Source organism: Chiroxiphia lanceolata, chromosome 18 (assembly GCF_009829145.1).
Source record: "Chiroxiphia lanceolata isolate bChiLan1 chromosome 18, bChiLan1.pri, whole genome shotgun sequence".
NCBI classification, from domain to species: Eukaryota; Metazoa; Chordata; class Aves; order Passeriformes; family Pipridae; genus Chiroxiphia; species Chiroxiphia lanceolata.
In genome coordinates this window covers 1,598,862-1,618,473 of record NC_045654.1, presented here as the reverse complement: position 1 = coordinate 1,618,473, position 19,612 = coordinate 1,598,862, and the positions used below count along the sequence as shown (strand labels likewise).

The 19,612-nt window shown below is 52.1% G+C and overlaps 1 protein-coding gene across 4 annotated transcripts; it reads right to left on the bottom strand.

Annotated features, from left to right (window-relative positions):
• Positions 1-373: 373 nt before the first annotated feature.
• Positions 374-19,154, bottom strand: LOC116796041 (acyl-CoA dehydrogenase family member 11-like). Of its 4 annotated transcripts, none has more exons than XM_032706273.1 (15): positions 18,728-19,154; positions 15,148-15,380; positions 14,480-14,579; positions 13,324-13,441; positions 12,473-12,606; positions 12,213-12,371; positions 11,458-11,552; positions 11,104-11,203; positions 9,916-10,056; positions 9,109-9,201; positions 8,620-8,727; positions 3,137-3,308; positions 2,410-2,476; positions 1,925-2,126; positions 374-1,765 (listed from the first exon to the last, which is right to left on the bottom strand). In XM_032706273.1, the coding sequence occupies exons 1-14, from the start codon at positions 19,025-19,027 to the stop codon at positions 1,952-1,954; spliced, it is 1,995 nt and encodes a 664-aa protein (XP_032562164.1). In that variant the 5' UTR covers positions 19,028-19,154; the 3' UTR covers positions 374-1,765; positions 1,925-1,951. The 4 variants fall into 4 exon arrangements, with proteins under 4 accessions (XP_032562164.1, XP_032562165.1, XP_032562166.1 ...); XM_032706274.1 differs by having other exon boundaries at positions 374-1,545; XM_032706275.1 differs by having other exon boundaries at positions 374-1,251.
• Positions 19,155-19,612: the final 458 nt, after the last annotated feature.

The window sequence follows — 19,612 nt, the reverse complement described above, 5'->3', positions numbered from 1 at the left end:
TCGCTCGGAACTGGCTCCTGAGCCCCTCGGAATTACATTTTTCGGTTAAAAAGCCAAAGCAACGATTTAGGCTCTTTTTTTGACTGGTGAGAAAAGACAGAATGGTGATTCCTGATGGAGCTCAGGGCCCTTGGGGTCAGCTCAGGGCCCTTGGGGACAGCTCTGCCCTCAGGGACAGTTTGGTGTCTTGGTCAGTTCAGGCATCAGAGCTCCAATTGTTGCATTTTGGCATTTCAGGTCACCATATTCTTTGGACTTGGACATTTTTTAAATGCTACTAAAATTTGACCTTATTATTTAACAAATCTGGGTTTTAAAACTGATTTCCTGCAGTCCTGCCACGAAATGATTTTACACCTTGCAGTGGTGATGTGTTTGATTGTACCTTTTTTTTTTGGTGGGATTTGTACTAAAATGACATCTGAAATCTCGATTAACTACTTGAAGCACATGAAATGTTTGAAATCATGCAAAGCTCCGAGGGCAGAGCTGTTCAGCAGCAGTGGGACGTGTAAGACCCTCGTGCTCACCTGTGTGCAACAGCAGTTCTTCAGCCTCAGAGTGAATGTTTAGATCTTAATAAATTTCTCATTTTCCTGCACAGTGATGATTTCACAGTCCCTTGTTCTCTGTGTCAGGGCATCTGCAGAGCTCCCAGTTTGTGGGGCTTATTTTTAGGCAAATTATAGCTCATATATGAGGAGCAACCTGGGCTGGTGGAAGGTGTCCCTGCCCATGCAGGGGGTGGGACTGGATGGGTTTTGAGGTCCCTTCCCACCCAAACCATTCCATGGTTCTATACTGCTGGGGGCTTTTCAAGGCCAAATACTCTATTCCCTTCAATGCACATACAAAGGAAGCCCTTTGGTGCTGGGACTGGTTAATGGGATTTGTGTGATTTCAGGAAAGCTCTGCCTGGCTCAGCCTGGGCTGTGCCAGGACACAGAGAGCCCATGGAGCCTCCCTTGCATCCCACTGGAACTGCTCCACTCTGCTCCTCCCTGGAGGCAGCGTTTGTCCCTTGTGTCCTCCTGGATCTGCTGGTTTGGCCTCAGGGAAATGCTGGACAGCTCCATGCTCAGCAAACAGCTCCTTCCCCTTCTTCCCACTCAGTCTCCTGGCTGCTGTAGCACTTCCCAGCTATAAATTCCAGCTGTCTTTGGCCTACTAGTGCTTTTCTTCTGTTATTAGCAACTTTTTAATTAAAAACTTGTAGTCATCAGGGCAATCCCAAGCAGGTCAACTGGCAGGCTGAGGGAGGAGAAGCACACAGTCAGCATTTAGGTGGAGAGTTACTGGATTTCAATCCACAACTTATGTAGAATTTATGTCAGGATGGATTGCAGCATCACTGGGACACATGCACAGGGAATTATTCAGCTTTCTGGAGGCCACAGAGAATAAAAATCTCTCTTTTCTTCAGAAAGCAGCAGTTCCTGAGGAGGTCAAGGTAGGAAGGGCTGTCTGACCCTTGGAGTCACGGTGGGTGACCTGGGAGCAAACCCTACCCTGAGCAGGTGCCAGGGTGGAAGCCCATGGTTAGCCCTGGAAAGCAAGAAGGTGAACAGGGAAAAATGGTGGTTTTCTGTGTTTAATAAGCTTCAGAGAGTTTTGAGTTTGGCTTTGGTTGGTTTTCTTCAAAAAGAACACCATTGGCACTTGAAGAGCTGCTGCTTCCAGTCATTGTCTGCATTTGATCACTTGGGCTTTGCCTAAATCATGGTGAGAACATTCCAGCATCTTGGAGTGACTCCCAGGGCTGTGTCTGCATTAGGAAATGGCCCAAAGCTGGGGATTTCAGCCTGGGGCAGGTGGGGGTCACTCCTGAAGGGTTTGGTTTGGCCCTTGGTGGAATGTCCCCACCACGCCTGGAATTTGCAGCTACCTGAGGATTTTGGGAGGGATTTTTTGGATTTCAGCCCACCTTCTGTGTGTGGTGGGGCTGTGGGCCTCACAGGCGGCTGCCCCCATGCCCCAGGGCGCTGTCCCCGTGCCCCAGGGCACTGTCTCCATACACCAGGGCACTGTCTCCATACACCAGGGCACTGTCCTGCAGTGCTGCCCCGGCCCTGTAACTGCCAGACCCCGACTCCGCGGCCACTGGACACAGCTCCTGGTTGCACCACCTGCATGGAGAGAGGGAACAGTCTGTGCCAGCCCTGGGACACACACAGGGCTCACACAGGGCTGGTGTCACCCTGTCAGATCCCATCACTGCAAGAATGGAGATATCCCATGGCAGGGAAGAGCCCTGGGGCTGAGGGCCCAGCCCAGAGTGCTGCTTGTCTCTGCCTGGGAACTGTGTGTGGCCATGGCGGGGGGGGGATCACTCTGGGAGGCAGAGCAAAGCCTCCCACATGGCTCATGGAATCACCCTGGACAGGCAGGGCCGGGCAGGGCTGTGCCTACCTGAGGGCAGCGCAGGTGTCTGTGGAGGAGGCACCAGGCCGGGCTGCATGTTCCATCAAAAGAGCTCCTGTGGAAGAGCAGGACATGTCAGCATTCCCAGGATCCTGCCCAGGACTTGGGAAAAGCAACTGGTGGTTATTTCTCAGGCTGAACTTCTTCAGTGGGAAAGGTGAGGACTGAGCTTTAAAGCTCCACCCTTGACCCAGGTGTGACCCAGGTGTCTGGGACTGACTCCCAGACCTTTCCTGGTCTGAAATGCATCAGCACATAAAGATGTGGAGCTGCTGGAGAGAGTCCAGAGGAGGCCCCGGAGATGCTGCCAGGGCTGGAGCCCCTCTGCTCTGGAGCCAGGCTGGGAGAGCTGGGGGGGTTCCCCTGGAGAAGAGAAGGCTCCAGGGAGAGCTGAGAGCCTAAAGGGGCTCCAGGAGAGCTGGAGAGGGACTGGGGACAAGGAATGGAGGGACAGGACACAGGGAATGGCTTTAAATTGAAGGAGAGTATATTTATACCAGATGTTGGGAAGGAATTCTTGCCTGTGAGGGTGGGGAGGCCCTGGCCCAGGTTGCCCAGAGAAGCTGTGGCTGCCCCTGGATCCCTGGAAGTGTCCAAGGCCAGGTTGGACGGGGCTTGGAGCAACCTGGGCTGGTGGAAGGTGGAACGAGATGAGCTTTGAGATCCCTTCCAGTCCAACCTTCCCAGGATTCTGTGATTCCTGCCTTTGCCCCACCTGTGTAGATCCGTGCCAGGCTGTAGGAGAAGTCTCTGGCTGCCAGCTCCATGGTCACGGTGGGCTCTGGTCCAGCTTTCTCCAGGAACTGTGCGAGGGTGCCCAGGGCCCCCCGCACTCCCTGCACAGCCGGGGCCAGCTCAGCAGTGCCCGATGCCAGCTCCAGCTTTTCCTGCAAACAACAGCCACAGGGAAAATTGCAGCACATTCGCCTCCTGCGAGGGAAGGGGCTGGTGGGAGCCTGCACACTCCCAGCACTGACAGCGAGCTCAGAGCCCGGTGGTGCCACTGGCACTGCCCGCGGGGAGCAGCAGCAGGGAAGGGGATGTGTCCAAGAGGAAGGTCCCTCACTGTGGGAATGGAGAATTCCTGTGGCCAGCCCCAGGATGTTGCTGTTTCCATGCTGGCTTCCCAGCTGCATGTGGGGACCAGCTCTCACCCCCAGCTCTCTCCAACTTCATAACCTGTATCAGGGTCTAATTCTCCTGGGTTTATATTTTTAATTCCGCAAAGATGCTGTGTCCAGGCAGAAAAATTCACATTTAAAGGAGTGTTCCTCTGCAACTGTGTCAGTGGGAAAGGCCCTGGAACAAGAGGAAATGGCCTCAAGTTACACCACAGGAGGTTTAGGTTGGATATTGGGAAAATTTCTTCACTGGAAGGTTGTCCAGCCCTGGCACAGCTGCCCAGGGCAGGGGTGGAGTCCCCACCTCTGAAGGGATTTAAAAGCCATGTGGATGTGGCACGTGGGGACATGGGTCAGTGGTGGCCTGGGCAGTGCTGGGGGAACAGTTGGACTCAGTGATCTCCGAGGGCTTTTCCGTCCAAAAGCATTCCATAATTCTGATGCACCTCAGGCATTCTGCTGTGCCTCAAAGCACCACCTGAAATCTCCCCTGGTTGAGCCAGGCCACTGTTCTCCAACATCCCCAATACTTTGTGAAAGCACAAGTGATACTCTGCCAAGAGAGTCTGGAATAGTTGTTCTTTGGACACGGCATTCCCACGCCTTTCCCCTGCATCTCCTGTGTTATTCCCTGTTAGGAAGGACAGGACACTGCCTGGTTCAGGGCTGGCCCTGCCTCGTGGGCTGTGATCCCATGTTTACTGTGCTCTAACCTGTCTCTCCACAGCAGGACTGAGGGACCAGCTCAGAGCACCCCACAGCTGGGTGTCTGAGCAGCACAGTGGGTGCTGCTGGTCATTAATTGGCTTCACCAATAACCTGCAAACGAGACTAAAAGTGGTAAAATCTGGTACCCAACTGGTGAGAATCAGTTACACAGAAAGAATTGTTGCTGTTTCTAGGTGTCAGTGCTGGGGTGAGCACACAGCTCCTCTCACTGGAATCCAGCTGGGCTGGGCTGCACAGGCTGAGCCTGGCTCTGTTCTGTGCCCCAGCTCCTCCCTCTCCATGTTCTCCAACTGCTCAGCCCAGAATCCCACATCCCCAGTGCTGCTGTTCTGGGCTCCAGGGGCACAACTTCCCCCCAGCATGTGCTGGACAAATACAAACACAGCCCCAGTGCCAAGAGAAAGCCCAAAGAATTCCAAGCCCACTGACAAGGATCAAAGACCTCAAAGGCATCAGCGTATTCCCAGCAGGTTGGGTGGAAGCCAGAACAGAGACAACACGTGCTCCTGTCAGCACCTCCCACTGTGGCTGGGGCACCACCACACAGCTGGGAAGTTTACACCCCTGGAAACACAGAGCAGGAACAAAAAAGCATCATTATAACCTCAGGGGAACAAAAAGACCTTGTCTTTGCCCTCCAATTTTACACTTTTACTTTTGTTCAGACTGAACTTATTCCTTTCCTAACCAAAAGCTCCTTCTGGAAGATCACGCTGGGGTTTTCCATGTCCTCCTTGCATTTGGGAGTGAGAGGCTGGGAGTTGCTCCAGGGGTGATGCTCGAGGCAGGAGCAGCTCCTGCTCTCTCTCCTGCATGTTGCTCTGCTCCAGCTCCAGGGTGTAACTGGGGGGAGGCACAGACATCACTGCCCTGTCTGCACTGCTCTTTTCTGTCTGAAATCATCAGCAAAAGAGCTTCAGAGCTCCAACGTTTCTGATTCCTTCTGTTTTCACTGAGGAATTTTAAGATGCTGCTCATTTGTTTTCTCTCCATCAAGCAACGTGGTCAGAATGGTTCTTACTTACAAGGCTAATCATGAGTATCTAAAAATACAGCAACAGGAAGAACATCCCCAGCAGGGCTGAAAGCACCACCTCATGCTTTAGGCAAACACACAGCCCAGCCTCAGTAACCTCCTTTTGTTTCCTGCTGCCTGAAAATTGGGGTTGTGCTCTGAAAAGAACCTGCAAACACCACCATGTGTCTCAGATTGTATGGCTGATTTCCAGCCTGAGTTACAGCCTTACACAGACACTCTGGAGGCAGGAGCTGACTCTGAGCCTTGCACGATGCACAGAGGGCTGGAGTTCAGACACTGCTCTGGGATATGCCTAAATTTCACCTGAAGTGACTCAAATGCAATAATCAGCAAACTGCCCAGAGCTACTTTAGAGGCACTTTTCAGATTATAATTGAATTCTAAAGTACACTCAAGGCTCTGTCTCAAAATTCCAGCTGATAAAATTTTAGTACAACATGAAATGACTGGGCCTGTGCAGCATCCACCTGAAACTGCCCCCTCGGTGGAGCTGGAATCCAGGACACGTCCTGGGCTGATCCCCCAGCGTGGGCAACAGGGCAGGGGGGATTCTGCCCCTCAGGTGAGACCCCCCCTGCAGAGCTGCTCCAGCCCTGGGGAACAGCACAGGGAGGACGTGGAGCTGCTGGAGAGAGTCCAGAGGAGGCCCCGGAGATGCTGCCAGGGCTGGAGCCCCTCTGCTCTGGAGCCAGGGTGGGAGAGCTGGGGGGGTTCACCTGGGGAAGAGAAGGCTCCAGGGAGAGCTGAGAGCCCCTTGCAGGGCCTAGAGGGGCTCCAGGAGAGCTGGAGAGGGACTGGGGACAAGGAATGGAGGGACAGGACACAGGGAATGGCTTCCCACTGCCAGAGGGCAGGGAGAGATGGGAGATTGGGAAGAAATTGTTGGCTGTGAGGGTGGGGAGGCCCTGGCACAGGTTGCCCAGAGAAGCTGTGGCTGCCCCTGGATCCCTGGAAGTGTCCCAGACCAGGTTGGACGGGGCTTGGAGCAACCTGGGCTGGTGGAAGGTGTCCCTGCCCATGGCAGGGGATGGAATGAGATGAGCTTTAAGGTCCCTTCCCACCCACATCATTCCAGGATTCCATCCTTGTCTCTCACAATCACTCTTCATGCACGTGTTCTCCTCAGACTTTCCAGCCTAATAACCTCTGAATAAAGTGGTTTGTCACAAACTCACCTGTGTATTAAAAACACCAAAAAATCAGCTTTTCACAATCTTATTGCACAAGGATGAGGAAGCTTTGTGTATTTCCTGAGGGTAATTACAACACTGGGTTTCTGCTCCTGGTCACAACACCAGCAGCACTGGGCATCCCACCATCAGTAGAGGCAACTGTCCTGGGATAAAAGCAAAAACGGGTGGCAGAGGGGCCAGGGGGGATGTCAACCTTGATCCAACCTTCAGAGAAACAAGTGCTGTGAGAAGTACTAATGCTGCTCTCTGCAAAGCAGTCTGACATTGGGCACAAATCCTGCACACTCAGAGCCTTGATGGACAAACATAAAGTACATTGTACTTGGTTTGTGTGCATCAATAAAAAGGAAATGGATTGGGGCAGTTAAAATCCCTTTATGACGGACTAAATTATTTCCTCACTAGACAGGAATGGGAGGGACGTTTCAAACGGAGCCAGACTCCCAGAGACTGGAAAAATTTGGACACTTGGAGCTCAAAATAGAGGTGGTTTATCACCTGTGAGTGAAACCCTGATTCTGGGGTAGAAACTCACCGTGCTCCTGCAGGCAGAAATCCCTCCCAGGCTGTGGTTCCACTGCCTGGCTGCCCGTGGCATAAGGGAAAAGCTTGAACTGACCAAGTCTGATCTGTTCTATCCAGGAGCACCCCCAGTGCTGTCCCAGCTGAGCCTGACCCAGCCCCTCTCCCTGGAAATGCAGCAGCCTCAGAGTGAGGTGGACAGCAAATGCAGTGGCACTTACTGGAATTTGGAGACCTTGAAGTCAGAGCTTGCTGCCCTCCAGCCTCACACACGGTGATTGGTGGGAGCACAGTAATGAGCTCGTTAATTAATGAATCTCAGAGCTTGCTCACTGCTGTGCAGGTCCCTGCTCTGCATCAGGGCCCTCCCCAGGCTCCCCTGATTACCCAGCTGGCCCTCCCACTGCAGCAGGGAGGTGCTCTGGGGATCAGCACGGCACCTCTGGCAGGGGTTTGTTTGGACTGGTGTTAAATGGGAGACCGTGGAGGCTGTTTCTGTCCAAATGATGTTTGGAGCCAGATCCTTTCCTTCTCCACTCTACCACCTGCAGTGTCAGCCTAAACTGCTGTTTGCCAGCACCTGGACCATTTGCCATTAGCAGTTGTGCTCAGTCCTGCTTGTGAGCAGATTTGGCTTCTTGTTTGCTCATCAAATTGAGGTACTTCTTTCTCAAAAGGTGTCTGGAGGTTGGCAAGGAGACCCTCATCCCCCGAGGTCAGAGGGGTGCTGTGCACAGAGCACAGCTGAGCTGGGGTTTGAAACGGGAAGAATTTGCAGCCACTTGGAGAATAACTCAGGATCTTGAAAGCCCTATCTAGCTGTCAGTGCTGCAGGAGCACAGTGTCCCAGACTTCCCTTCTCACAGGGTGTGGATGGAAAAGTGAAGGCTACACACAGTCCAGTCCAGCACTCCAGATGCCCAGGATTGCTGTATATCTGGATTGCTGTGTCTGGATTAATAATGTCACCTCTGAGAGAACACCCTCTGATACACTGATCTGCCTCCCAGGCTGATTTCTGTCTCCCTTTTTGACACACACCAAAACAGTGATGCTCATTTACCTTCATGAAAATCTGAGCTGCTTCAGGCCTGTCACCTGAGCAGCTTTAAAGGCAAAGGCAGAGAATGGCAAATCTAGAGAGACAGCAATGGAATTCCTCTGGCTCTTCCCATCTTTTCAGTGGGAATAAAAATAGACAGTCATAATGCAGTAGGTAGCTCTAGTGAGGTTCAATATTCAGCAGTCTTGTGGTGATTTTCCAGTTAAGGAACAAAACCACAAAATTATTTTGGATTCAGGAGGGTGACTCACATTAAAAATGTACTTATTTTGGTGCCTGTCATGAGGGACTCTGACAATGCCAAACTCTTCACTGCTGAGCTGAAAGTATCTGCACACAAGGATCCCTGGACAAGCACCACCTGCATCTTGCTATTTAAGGAGCAGAATTGTAAGACACCTTTGGAATACTAGTCTAAAACTTTCAGCTTGGGCATATTCCCTGCCAATCTCATTCAGGAGCATGAACCCCAAACAAGGCTCTGCCAAGATGGGAAAATGAGGCTGAGCAGGGCTTTTGGAGTGGGCTCACCTGCACTGTGGACAGGAACACAGCCATCACCTGTCCTTGGCTCTTGGCAAGGGATCGCAGGACATCGAGGGACAGGATGTTGGTTGTTCCCTCCCATATGGACAGAACCTGTGGGGAAGAGGAGGCTGGGCAAGAGCAGGAAGGAGCCTTTGGAGTGACTGCAACAAAAATAGGGGAATGTGAGGGAACAAAGACATGAAACAGAGCTAAGGGATATTAAGGAAATCTCCAGAAATGTCTGGCCTCATCAGGGGAAAGGAGGGAGCTCAGCTCCATGACTGTGCTGGGGAACAACCCCAGCACCAGGAACACATCCTGTCCCCTCCCTGGGAATGGCTGGGCTCAGCAGGAAGGCAGTGAGGGAAGAGCTGCCACACCTGGAGTGAGCCTGGGAGGACTGTGTTCCCCCTGGAGAAGGTCTTTAGCAGGGAAGCAAAGTGCTGTGCAGGGGACTAGGGCACACACAGGAGCTTCTCCTGCTGCTCTTACCAGAGTATCCCGGAGGATGACTGGCACACCCGTGTCCTCCATGTAACCTTGGCCCCCAAAGCTCTCCATGGCCTCCACAGCCACAGCAGTAGCCTGCGAAAGGCAGAGCTGGCATGATCCAAAGTGCATGAGGGGAAACAACAAACCTCCCACAGCAGTTCCTACTGGGATGGGCTGACTGGGCCCTGCTGACTTCCTGAGGCCGTTTCCTTACTACATACAGGAGGAGAAGCTGGGGAATGAAGACTGAGAGAGGACCTGCAGGAGCAGCCAGACCTTGGGAGAAGATCCCAGGAGAGTCTGTCTCAACACAGTTCCTTCCTAGGCAAGGTACCTGTGGTGTGCTTGGTACATGGGAGCGTGTTTCTCTAGTCCAGGAGAGCCCTAACCTTCAGCTTCTGTGTATGTAAGCTGAGGGCCATGAGCAGAGGACAGACCCCTGAAGTTAAGGCTAATGTTAAGCTCTTAACATCTACTCTTCTCTTTGTTCACAGCGAACAATATTCTCTGTGGCTGTGTCCTCCTTGGAAATGGGGAGCCCCAGCAGCATTCCTGTGGCACATGGAGCACTTCTCAGCAGTGCTGGCTGTCTCTGTCCCCATCAGATGGCTCAGGTGAGAGCAAAGGGACAAGGCTCCTACCCACAAAGTCCGGTCTCCAGAGCAGTACCTGCTGCAGGTCCTGCTGGTATTACTCCCTCTCCCTGCCCTTCATGTTGGCTGTGTTACTCAGCCCTCTTTCCAGCTCTGTGGTTGTCCGTGTGCCACACAGCCCCTTCCCAGGCTAATCAAACTGCCTGTTCCATACCTGCTTCCCCGTGTACAGTTTGGCCACAGGGACCAGCAGTCTCAGGAGCAGCTGGTCCTGCTCACTGGCCAGGTTGGTTTCTGCCAGGCCGAGCAGGCGAGCGACCTCCATGAGCAGCAGAAACGCCCCTCGTGCCTGCACCTGTGAGCAGAGAACAAGGGGTGTCACTGCCAGGGATCTGGGACTAGGGCTGATTCCATGATTCCATGCTGAGGTGCCATGGGACTGCCTCGAGGGGAAAATGCCACCTCTGCCTGCACAGACCCACAGCTTCAGAGACAGAGACCTCCTGCCAGGCAAGGCACAAAGCACAGAATATCAAAGGTTCTCTGGAGCTGCTGCTCTTGGACACTGTGATCCGAGGAAGGGGGCAATGCCACTTCATCAGGACTGCTTGAGCCTTAGCAAAGCTCCTACCAGTCATCCAGGCCACAAATCCACATCCCTTCCAAGGGTAAGGGATGTGAGACCACACATATGATGGTCAGTCTCTGAGCACCAGGAGCTGCAAGGTCTGTGACAGATTTCTTGCTGAGCAACTCACTTCCCTGGCAAGTTGTGATTTGGGAAGCATCAGGATATGGAGCACTGTAGCTCCTCTGCATCAAGATGTGCTGTGGGACTGTATAGGATCTGCCCTTTCTTTCAGAGGTGGAGTTCTGGCCACAGGCTAGGAGAAGCTAGAGCTTGAAGTTATGTTTGACAGATGTTGACACTTTTCCCTCTACCCCAACTTGCAAGAGAATTTTTAAATGCTGTTTACAGCCCATCTCCTGGTGCATGAGCTACCAGAGAAGTTGGGTGAGTCTGTACCACTCCTGGACAGGAGTCCGGTAACTGCAGTTCAGGTGACTGTGGTGTCAGGCTTGGACTCTGATGCCAAGACCCAGTTTCAGAGATCATGGCTCGTCACAGCAGGGGCACTCATGAACTTTGGTGTTCCACTCAAGAGAGCTCCCAGGTAATTGTTTAGGATAACCTGAAGTCCAGCAGAGAAGCTAAGTCTATCATCAGATCAAATCCCACTAGAATGTGGCAGCTCCCTTGCTGCATACACCTTGTTGTAGCAGGAAGAGCCTCCTACATCTGACTGCTGCACACAGGCAGGCTGGCTGTGCTCATTACCAGCAGAAGAGCTCTGCCCTCTTTCTTTCCCAACAGGTTCAGCTTGGCTCCCAACAGCCTCACCTCCATCCGGGCTATGGTCTGCATGTGTAGGGGATGGTCCTTGAGGAGCTTCCCAAAGGCAACCCTCCTGCAGGCGTACTCCCTGCTCAGACTGAGCATCCTACAGGGAACACAGCCAGAACACAGTCAGACCTTCCACTTCTGAGCATTCCCTTCCAGCCACCCCCACCAGAAGAACCCTGTTCAGCTGTAACCCCCAGCCTGGGTCACCCCCAACCTCCTCCAGCACTGCTGCCTTCCAGCCTTGTCCCACAAAGGCATTAGATGTCACTCAGCACAATGCCGAGCGTTGCCAAGTCCCCTTGTCCTGACAAGCTGCTCCTTCAGCTCGGGGGGGATCCATGCTGCCTTCACCTTCTCATGGAAGCTACTGCACCAATGACATTGTGGATCCGAGTGATGTTCAGCATGTTGGAGATGGAGGCCACTCCACGACCCTCTGCAGAGATCTGGAACAGTGAGGAACAAAGGCTGCTGTGAGCCTTTCACACTGCCCTGAGTGGGGATGGGGTGGATATGGAAGTGAAAGTGGTGCCAACAGACAGATGGGCACGGACTCCATTCCTGTCTGACCTCAGGCACCTCAGTGCTTTAAAATATGGCTGTCCCATGTTAATTAAGTCTGTGGCACAGTGTGGCTGCTCCATCCCTGGAAGTGTTCAAGGCCACGTTGGATAGAGCTCTGAGCAACCTGGTCTAGTGGAAGGTGACCCTGCCTCCATGGCATGGAATGGAATGAGATGAGCTTTAAGGTCCCTCCCAAGCCAAACAATCCTGTGATTCTATGATTCCATGACCAGAGAGGTGGCATGATCAGTTCTGGTCCCTGTTGCTTGCTCTACCTGCACATTACACAAACTGTACCTCAGCTGGCTCAGTGCATCTGGATTAGGGAAATGACCAGCCTAAAATGACTTTCTTTTTTTTCTTCCCTCACATCTTTTCCTGAGCTCTTCTCAGCCGTGCTCCACACAGCCCCACTGCTGAACAGCCAGACAACAAGATGGAAGGGGGGGAGCTTTTCCAGTTGGGATCACTGCTGAAACCCCCAGAAGTGTGTGCTGTGCCAGGCCAGCCCAGTGCCCAGGGGAGGGTGAACTCCTTCTCACCAGCTCTGCTCTGGCTCCCTGCAGCCACAGCTCTGCCGTTGCCATTTGTCTGGTGCCCAGCTTGTCTTTGAGCCGCTGCACCTGGATGTTGTTCAGCTTCCCCTCCTCATCTCGAACCCTCAGGAAGAACAGGGACAGGCCCCTGGAACCCTGGGGACACTGAAAGGCCCACAGTGAGGATTTAATTATGATGAAACAAGGAAGAAAGAGAATGTCCCTGCTCCTTCACCTGGCTCTGCCATCCAACAGAACTGGTTTACCTGTCCTTCAGCATCTGCTATCCTGGCCAGGGTTAATGCCATATCAGAGTCAGCAGCTGATGTAAACCACTTAAATCCATAGAGACGAAAGGTACCATCCGGCTGCCTCCTGGCCACGGTCTCGGTGCCATTCGCTGAAAGAGAGGGGAACGTTTCTTGGCCTTATGGGACCTTCTGTGTCAATCAATGCTGCTTTTTCAGTTTAAGCAGCAGCTCTTTTAAGCTACCTCTTGCTATGAAGATGGAGCATGGGTGAGCTTTTAATCTCTTTCATTGACCCTCGATAAAAAATGCAGCGTGTATAATCCAGTGCCTCCAGTTCTTTAGGGGCTACCACAGCCGAGAACACTAAGGGCTCTACAGATCTGGGAACCCTGCAGTGATGCACATCTTTCACTTCACAGCTGATCTTTTCACTGCTTCCACCAGAAAACCAGCTGCAGCTTCATCAGACTCCCCTTCCCCAGTTCTGCCTCTGCAGCAGAGTTCTGAGGTTCCATAGCCCATTATTAATGTTAGTAGGCAAATAATTAATCTTATTACTAACTAACATTAGTCAAGTTGAAGGCCAAGGATGCTTTCTCGGTCCCAGCTGGGATGGACTTGACTGTGTGGCTCAATGTTTAGATTATAGAGCTAGAGATCTGTGTGTTACCTGTGCAAGGAGCACAGGTCTGTGCCTGCCTGTGTGTTCTGCTTGCGCCAGTGGACAGAAGTTGGGCATTTTCTTGGTTAAAAATCTGAGCTATGCAGAGGATTCCTAAACCAGCTCCCTGGCTTTGTAAGCTCCCCACACCCTTCATTTTCTCAGTTCTCACTGCCACATCTGTCTCCCACCTCAGGGCACGTACCAACATCCGAGCCACCCCTGCGCTCCGTCATCCACTGGCCAGAGGTCCAGAACTTCTTGGGGTCACGGGATGTCAGACGGTCAAAAGCGCTTTTCAGAGACCCAGGAATACCCAGCGACTGTTTGGGGGGAGGGAAAAGAAGCTGAGATGATCATAACACAGTAGATGGAATCAGACAGATGCTTTAACTGCCCCTGGTGTGTCCTGGGCTCAGACCAGCCGGTCTGGAAGCGGGTGGGGTCCTGCACTGCGGAGCATCTGCAGGTGCTGCAGAGAGCCTGTGAGCCAGCCAGCTCCTGCCTGGCTGCTGCAGCACTGTGCACACAGAAGGTGTTCCCTGTGTTACAAAGGGGAGTGCTGAGCATCCTTACCCTCCTCAGATTTCAGCACCGCTGGACATCTGGACAGAGAGCTCCCAACACAGCCCATGTGCCAGGTATCAGCATATGTTCATGTACACTGGATGTCACCAGCTGGGAAGAGGTAACTGCCTTGGGCTGGTTTTGTTTTTTTGAATTAAAATGCCTAGTTAGATACTTAAAGGATATTTTCCTCTGAATCCTAAGCAACCACTGAGGGAGTGCAAAGGGTGTCACTAAGATGCAGAACCAAATATTCCAACTGGGAAAGTCTTGGTGGCTTGGTGAATTTACACCAGGTATGGATCTGGCCCAGTATATCTAACTGCCACTCCACACAAGGAATAGGAAAATAAATAATCTTGTAGTAAAAACATCATAGGATCATGGAATGGTCTGGGTTGGAAGGGACCTTAAAGCCCATCTTGTTCTACCCTCTGCCATGGGCAGAGACACCTTCCACTAGACCAGGTTGCTCCAAGCCCCGTCCAACCTGGCCTTGGACACTTCCACTTGGGACACATTTCCAACTCCCTGCAGTGTCGCAGGTGTCGCGTGCAGAAAAAGCCCTGACTGTACACAGTGCTGTAAGTAAACATAAACCTGGCGTGGGCACAGAGACTTTGTCACTAACAGACAAAGGCAGTGGGGGACGGAGCTGAGTCACAGAGCAAGCAAGGGTCGTGCCCAGAGCCAGATGGTGGATCAGTGCTCCTCCATCCTTGGCCGGTGCTCCCATCTCTAACCAGAGCTGCCAGGACGTGGGCTGTGCCCTCAGGGACCAGCTGAGCTCATACCTCAATGACTTTGGCTGCCCCATCAGTCATGGCCAGTGGACAGTTGAAACCTCCAGAGGAGGTTGAGAACAAGTACAGTTTGACAGCCTGGTACAGGCGGCTGAGAGAGAGAGAGAGAGAACAGACGGGTTACACAGCAGTGCAACAGCGGGAGAATAAAACATCTCGACTGGGAAGAGAGGGAAGAATACAGCCAGAGCAGGTGAGGATCAGACCACTAATTTCTGAGAGGGCAAAAGCTGCTCCTGCCAGGAGGAGAGAAGAGAAGCAGCAGAGTGTCTCAGTCTCAGTGGGACTGCCAGCACCAGGCCAGCTGGTGCAGTTTTTAACAATAAGAAATGTGGGTCTGTCTCCATGGACCGGAACACAACGAAACTGCAGGTGAAATATCAGATCTTTAGCTGGGTTAGCTGGAGCAGTGCAGGGAAATGCCAGGCCTTACAATCAGGAAGGTGACATCAAAAATTATTATGATCAAGTGTGGGCCTTTAGTTCTGGCCTGTCATTGTTGAAGTGGAACATTGCAGTGGACAGACAGTGCTGCTGGGGACAGCAGGAGCTGAGCTGGTGTCCGGGCAGCATCTGTTACCCGTTACACAACCAGCTGGATAAACCTTGCCAAGAATAACCAGGAAGGCTCTGAGTCGCTCCCATTCTCCCCCAGTTACCTCCAGTTGGAGTATTTTCTCTCATAGGCCTCAGCAATCAGCCCCTCTTCCGCCGAGATCTCCTTCATCCTCCTCCAGGCCGAGCAGGTGTCGATGCGATCCACGCGCTGTCCCCAGGCGTCGAACTGCCGGAACACCGGGGGATTCAACTCACATTCCCATCCCAGGGGTTGGATCTTGGTTAGCAGGCGGTTTCCAAATCTCTCCAGGTCCTGATGCACCTCTTCCAGTACCTATGGAGCAACAAGAAGAGCCCTTCAGCGCAACCCTGGAAGGCAGGAGCCTTGGTCCCAGCTGGAAAGGCAGAGCACTGCCCATGTTATCCTTCAGTGCCAGTGGTCTCTTGCCACCTGGCCCTTCTGTGCATTTTGTAACACAGCACAACAACTTCTCCCTCAGCCTCTGCTGGCACAGCTGTGCTCCACTGACACTTTTTCTCTTTTTGCCCTGAAAATCATTTTTTCAAGTTACTTTTGGCAACATGTCTAGATTTCACAAAAGGCAGAAGTGCTTTAGTATCAGGGCTGAGAATGACACAGATGCACATGAGCAGAGGGGTTGGGTGAGACGGTCTCCAGAGGTTCCTCAGCCACTCCATGATTTACTGCTGGAGAAGAATGCCAGGGGAAGGGCTGCCAAAACTGGAATGCCTTCCTCTGTACAGGAAAACTTTCACTGGGCTTAGCAGTTATCTGCCTGTCAGGTTAGGAAAGGAGGGATGGAGGAATCATTTCATCCTCAGCTTGGCAGGCAACGTGTCTTGATTCAAATTCCCACCCTGCATCTAGCTTCCTACAGGACCCTGGAGAAGAATTCATGTACCCTTGTTTCCCCTGGGCTTGGCTGACCAGAACAGAGCAGTCTGTCCACAGTTAATGGAGGGAAACCAGCGCCCACCACAGAGGAGTGACTCATTCCAACTCCCTCACATTCCTGTTTCAAGGTGACAGTAATTGCCTTCTGCAAGTGCTCTTCCCTTTCTGTGGAAAACATGAGTGAAGTTGCCCAACCCTAAATAACCTGACTTAGAGAAGATTAAAATCAGGCCAACAGGACCCAACCTCCAGCACTGTTGGACCCTCATTAGCATAAACACATCCGAGGCTGTACTGGGGGTCAGGGAAGCACCTGATTTGCTTCCATCAGAGGAGTATTGTTTGCTGTCCTCTGCCCCTCGAGAGACACTCATTCCCTCCTCAAGGAGGTGAATGCCATAGTTGCTGTACCTAAAACAGTGCAGTCATAAACCCCATTAATGTGTTGTTGATGAAATGCAAACACAGCTTCTTCCTTTCCTGCCCCCCCCGTATTGACTTTCCACTGAGCTACGTCCCGTGTGATTGATTCCTTCAGCGCTCTGCTGTTCTGCACATGTGATGAGGACCCAACACACACGGAGCTGTGTCCAGGTGCTGCTCTGGAAGTCTCCACCCTCAGACCAGCCACTTTTCCTTCAGGTGAATGGTGAAAGAGTGTTAAAAATCACAAAACAAGCCCAAACCATGCACGAGAGCCTGTCAGCTGGTCCAGCTCATGCCGCAGCCCTGTTTCCATTGGAGCCCAGCTGGGATGGGTGTGCACCTCCAGTGCTTGTCATTTGAAGGTTATTTACAAGGCATAACCCAGGAAACCAGAGTTCATGGACTTTGCTGATCCCTGAAGCACAAGAACCTTTGAACTGCTTACCTGGTATTTTTTTGTGGGCAGAAGAGCATGAGCCTACCAGATAGATCTCTTGGTTTGAGTTCACACTACAGGGAGCTCGTCCATATTTCCTAGAAACCCCAACTGCCTTGCTGGGAGCTCATGCCCTGACCACACACAGCCTGACAAACCACTGACTTGCCCAATAAACAAATAAATGTATTTATTCCCAAGGTGAAAGAACAAAATCAAAACTCCTGTGTTTGTGACTGCTGAGCATCACACACAGCAGCCTGAGTGCTCCAAAGAACAGACACTGGGATATGGAGAGGACACCTGTAAACCATCAGGGCTGAGGCTGCTGGGTGATCTCCTTCACCCTAATCTGCCCCTTGATATTCCAGGCATGAATATATTGGAAATGTGCAAATTATTGGACATTAGGAGTGTGACCCTTAATAGTAAAGGACATATTTTCAGGCCGATCAACACCAGATATATCCTTCTTCACAACAATGCTCAGAAAAAGCAGGTGCTTTGTTCTGTGTTCTGAAATCGCCTTCAAACAAAGGAAGAAATCTTTTGTGCCATTCCAGGAAAATTTTTGTGTTCGCCACTGAATAGTACAACAGGAATAAACTTCCAACGTGGTGTCTGCTTCGGTGGGACACCCAGATCTTCGGGGGTTGCTGCTCTCCTGGCCAGGAAGGTGTTCCCATGGAGAGCCGGCTCCCAGTGTTGCAGACAGCAGCCGGGGCTCTCCCTTCCAGCGGCGAGGCAACACTGCCCCGCAGGGACCGAGAGCAGAAATGAAAGGGAGATGCTGCTCTGGGAGATTTCACAGCCGCTGTTCTCTTTGGGGAAGTGGAGGCAGCTCTCAGCCTCACTGAAACACAGCATTGATCCTTTTATTCTTTGGGAGACCTGAACTGTGGTTATTCCAAAGGTGCGGATTAGGAGCAGGGTCTTCACGGTTGCTCAAAGGCATCGTCCTTTCCCGTCTTCTCTTCTGGTAAGAAGGCCACGGTGGTGCTTAGGGAGGCCTCATTCCTGTCTTTAGGGATAGCTGTGACAAAAGCAAGCTCCCATTGCTCCCACCACACTCTTCCCACCCAGTACCTGCGAGGCATCGCAGACCTGGAGGGAAAGCAGAGGAGGGCAGAGCCTCACTGAAAGCCACGTTCTTCCCCTCTGCTCACCCAGTGTCTTTAGAGGTCATTGCAGCTTCTGCTGCAATAAATCATGGAGAGACGTCACACTCTGCTCCATGAGAACGGGTCCCTGAAAAGTGGGAAACCAGTGTGGACCTTGGGATGTTGTCAGAGGAAAGCCAGTGAGGTGAGCTGCCTGCTCCCAGGGGTTCCTCAAGGACGAGCTCACATCACAGAAACCCACAGTTCAGGGTATCACCACACCACCTGCACCCCTGAAACCTGTACAGGGTCTTTTCTGGCTGAAAACCAACCCAGAAATGCCACTGGCCTGTGCTGAGACCAAGCAGACCCCAAGGGGCCTTTGTACCCGCTCGAGCACTCAGCTGAGAACAGCCCCATTCCTTAAGAATTTCCTTAAAAGCCCCTCTTCCCGGGGGAAGAGAGGTGGAAGAGCACAGCAGAGGTTGGAGGCATCTTAGTTTTTAACTTCTCTCTGAAATTCTCTTCTCCAGACGACCAGACAACAAATACCCACACCAACAATCCCACAACAACATTGCAACACCCAGCCCAGTCCCAGGAGCCACGGAGCCACTTGCTGTTTATGTCGTGACACTGTTTGTCACTCCTGCCCTCAAACATAATTAGTTTTAAAGAAAGCTGATAAATTCCACCCAGTTAAATGCTTAAAGGTTCAGAGAAACATTCAATTCACAGGCTGAAACAGCAACTGGGAGGAGCTGTGGTGGGTACACACGGAAACACAAACATGCGCGCCAGACCTTGGGAGGAAGGTGAGTTTTCAAGTAACTCTGAAGCAAAGTATCCTCCAAGTACGGGTTCCCAGTCTTGGGCTGCTCTCGGAAGAGGGTCTCCGTTGGTCTCCTCACGAGGGGCATTTCCAGATCTTCTAACACTTGTTTCTGCTGCGCGCTGACCGGCTGCTCCTGCCCCACGGTCGTGCTGATTCCTTTAACACTCGGTGTTTGGCACCTGTCCCTGGTGCGAGGCAGAAAGTGACCCGACTGCCAGGGCTGGATGGTGGCACTGGATCTCCGCCAGGGCAGGCGACGGGCAAACATGATTCAGCAGAGCCCTGAGCGTGTCACACCAACAGCTCTCACCTACAGACCGTTCCTCACCCGACAGCAGCACCAATCCTGCCTGGTGTGAGTGTTGTGAAACTGTTCTGTCTTCACTCCTCCCTCCGGAAGGAGTTTTCCTGCAGCTGTTGTCAACTGAACTAGGGAAAAGGTCTTTGGCAAGAGATCAGAAAATGGCCTAGAAAAATACAAGTACTCAGGAAATACAGTGTCCTCCCCTACTAGCTGGGCAAAGCATCATAACCGGTCAGACTGACATTTCCAGAGCTGGGGGAACTGGGAAGGGGGGGGTGGGGGGGGAAGGGGTGTATTCTCACCTGAATTGCTTGGAATGATAATGGGGTAAAGATGATGAGGAGAAAATACATTTCTTTATCTAAAAGATGACAAAATGCCTGGAAATGGGAAGAATTCATTTAGGCAGGTTATTCTGTAAGTAAAATAGTGGGGAAATGGAGAACTCATCCTCCTTGCCTGGGCTGTGAAAGAATCTGGTTCTTACAGAGTCCCTTTGAGTTGAGTTGGGACAATTTTGTCTCCCTTTCCCTAGAGAAGTACCAGAAT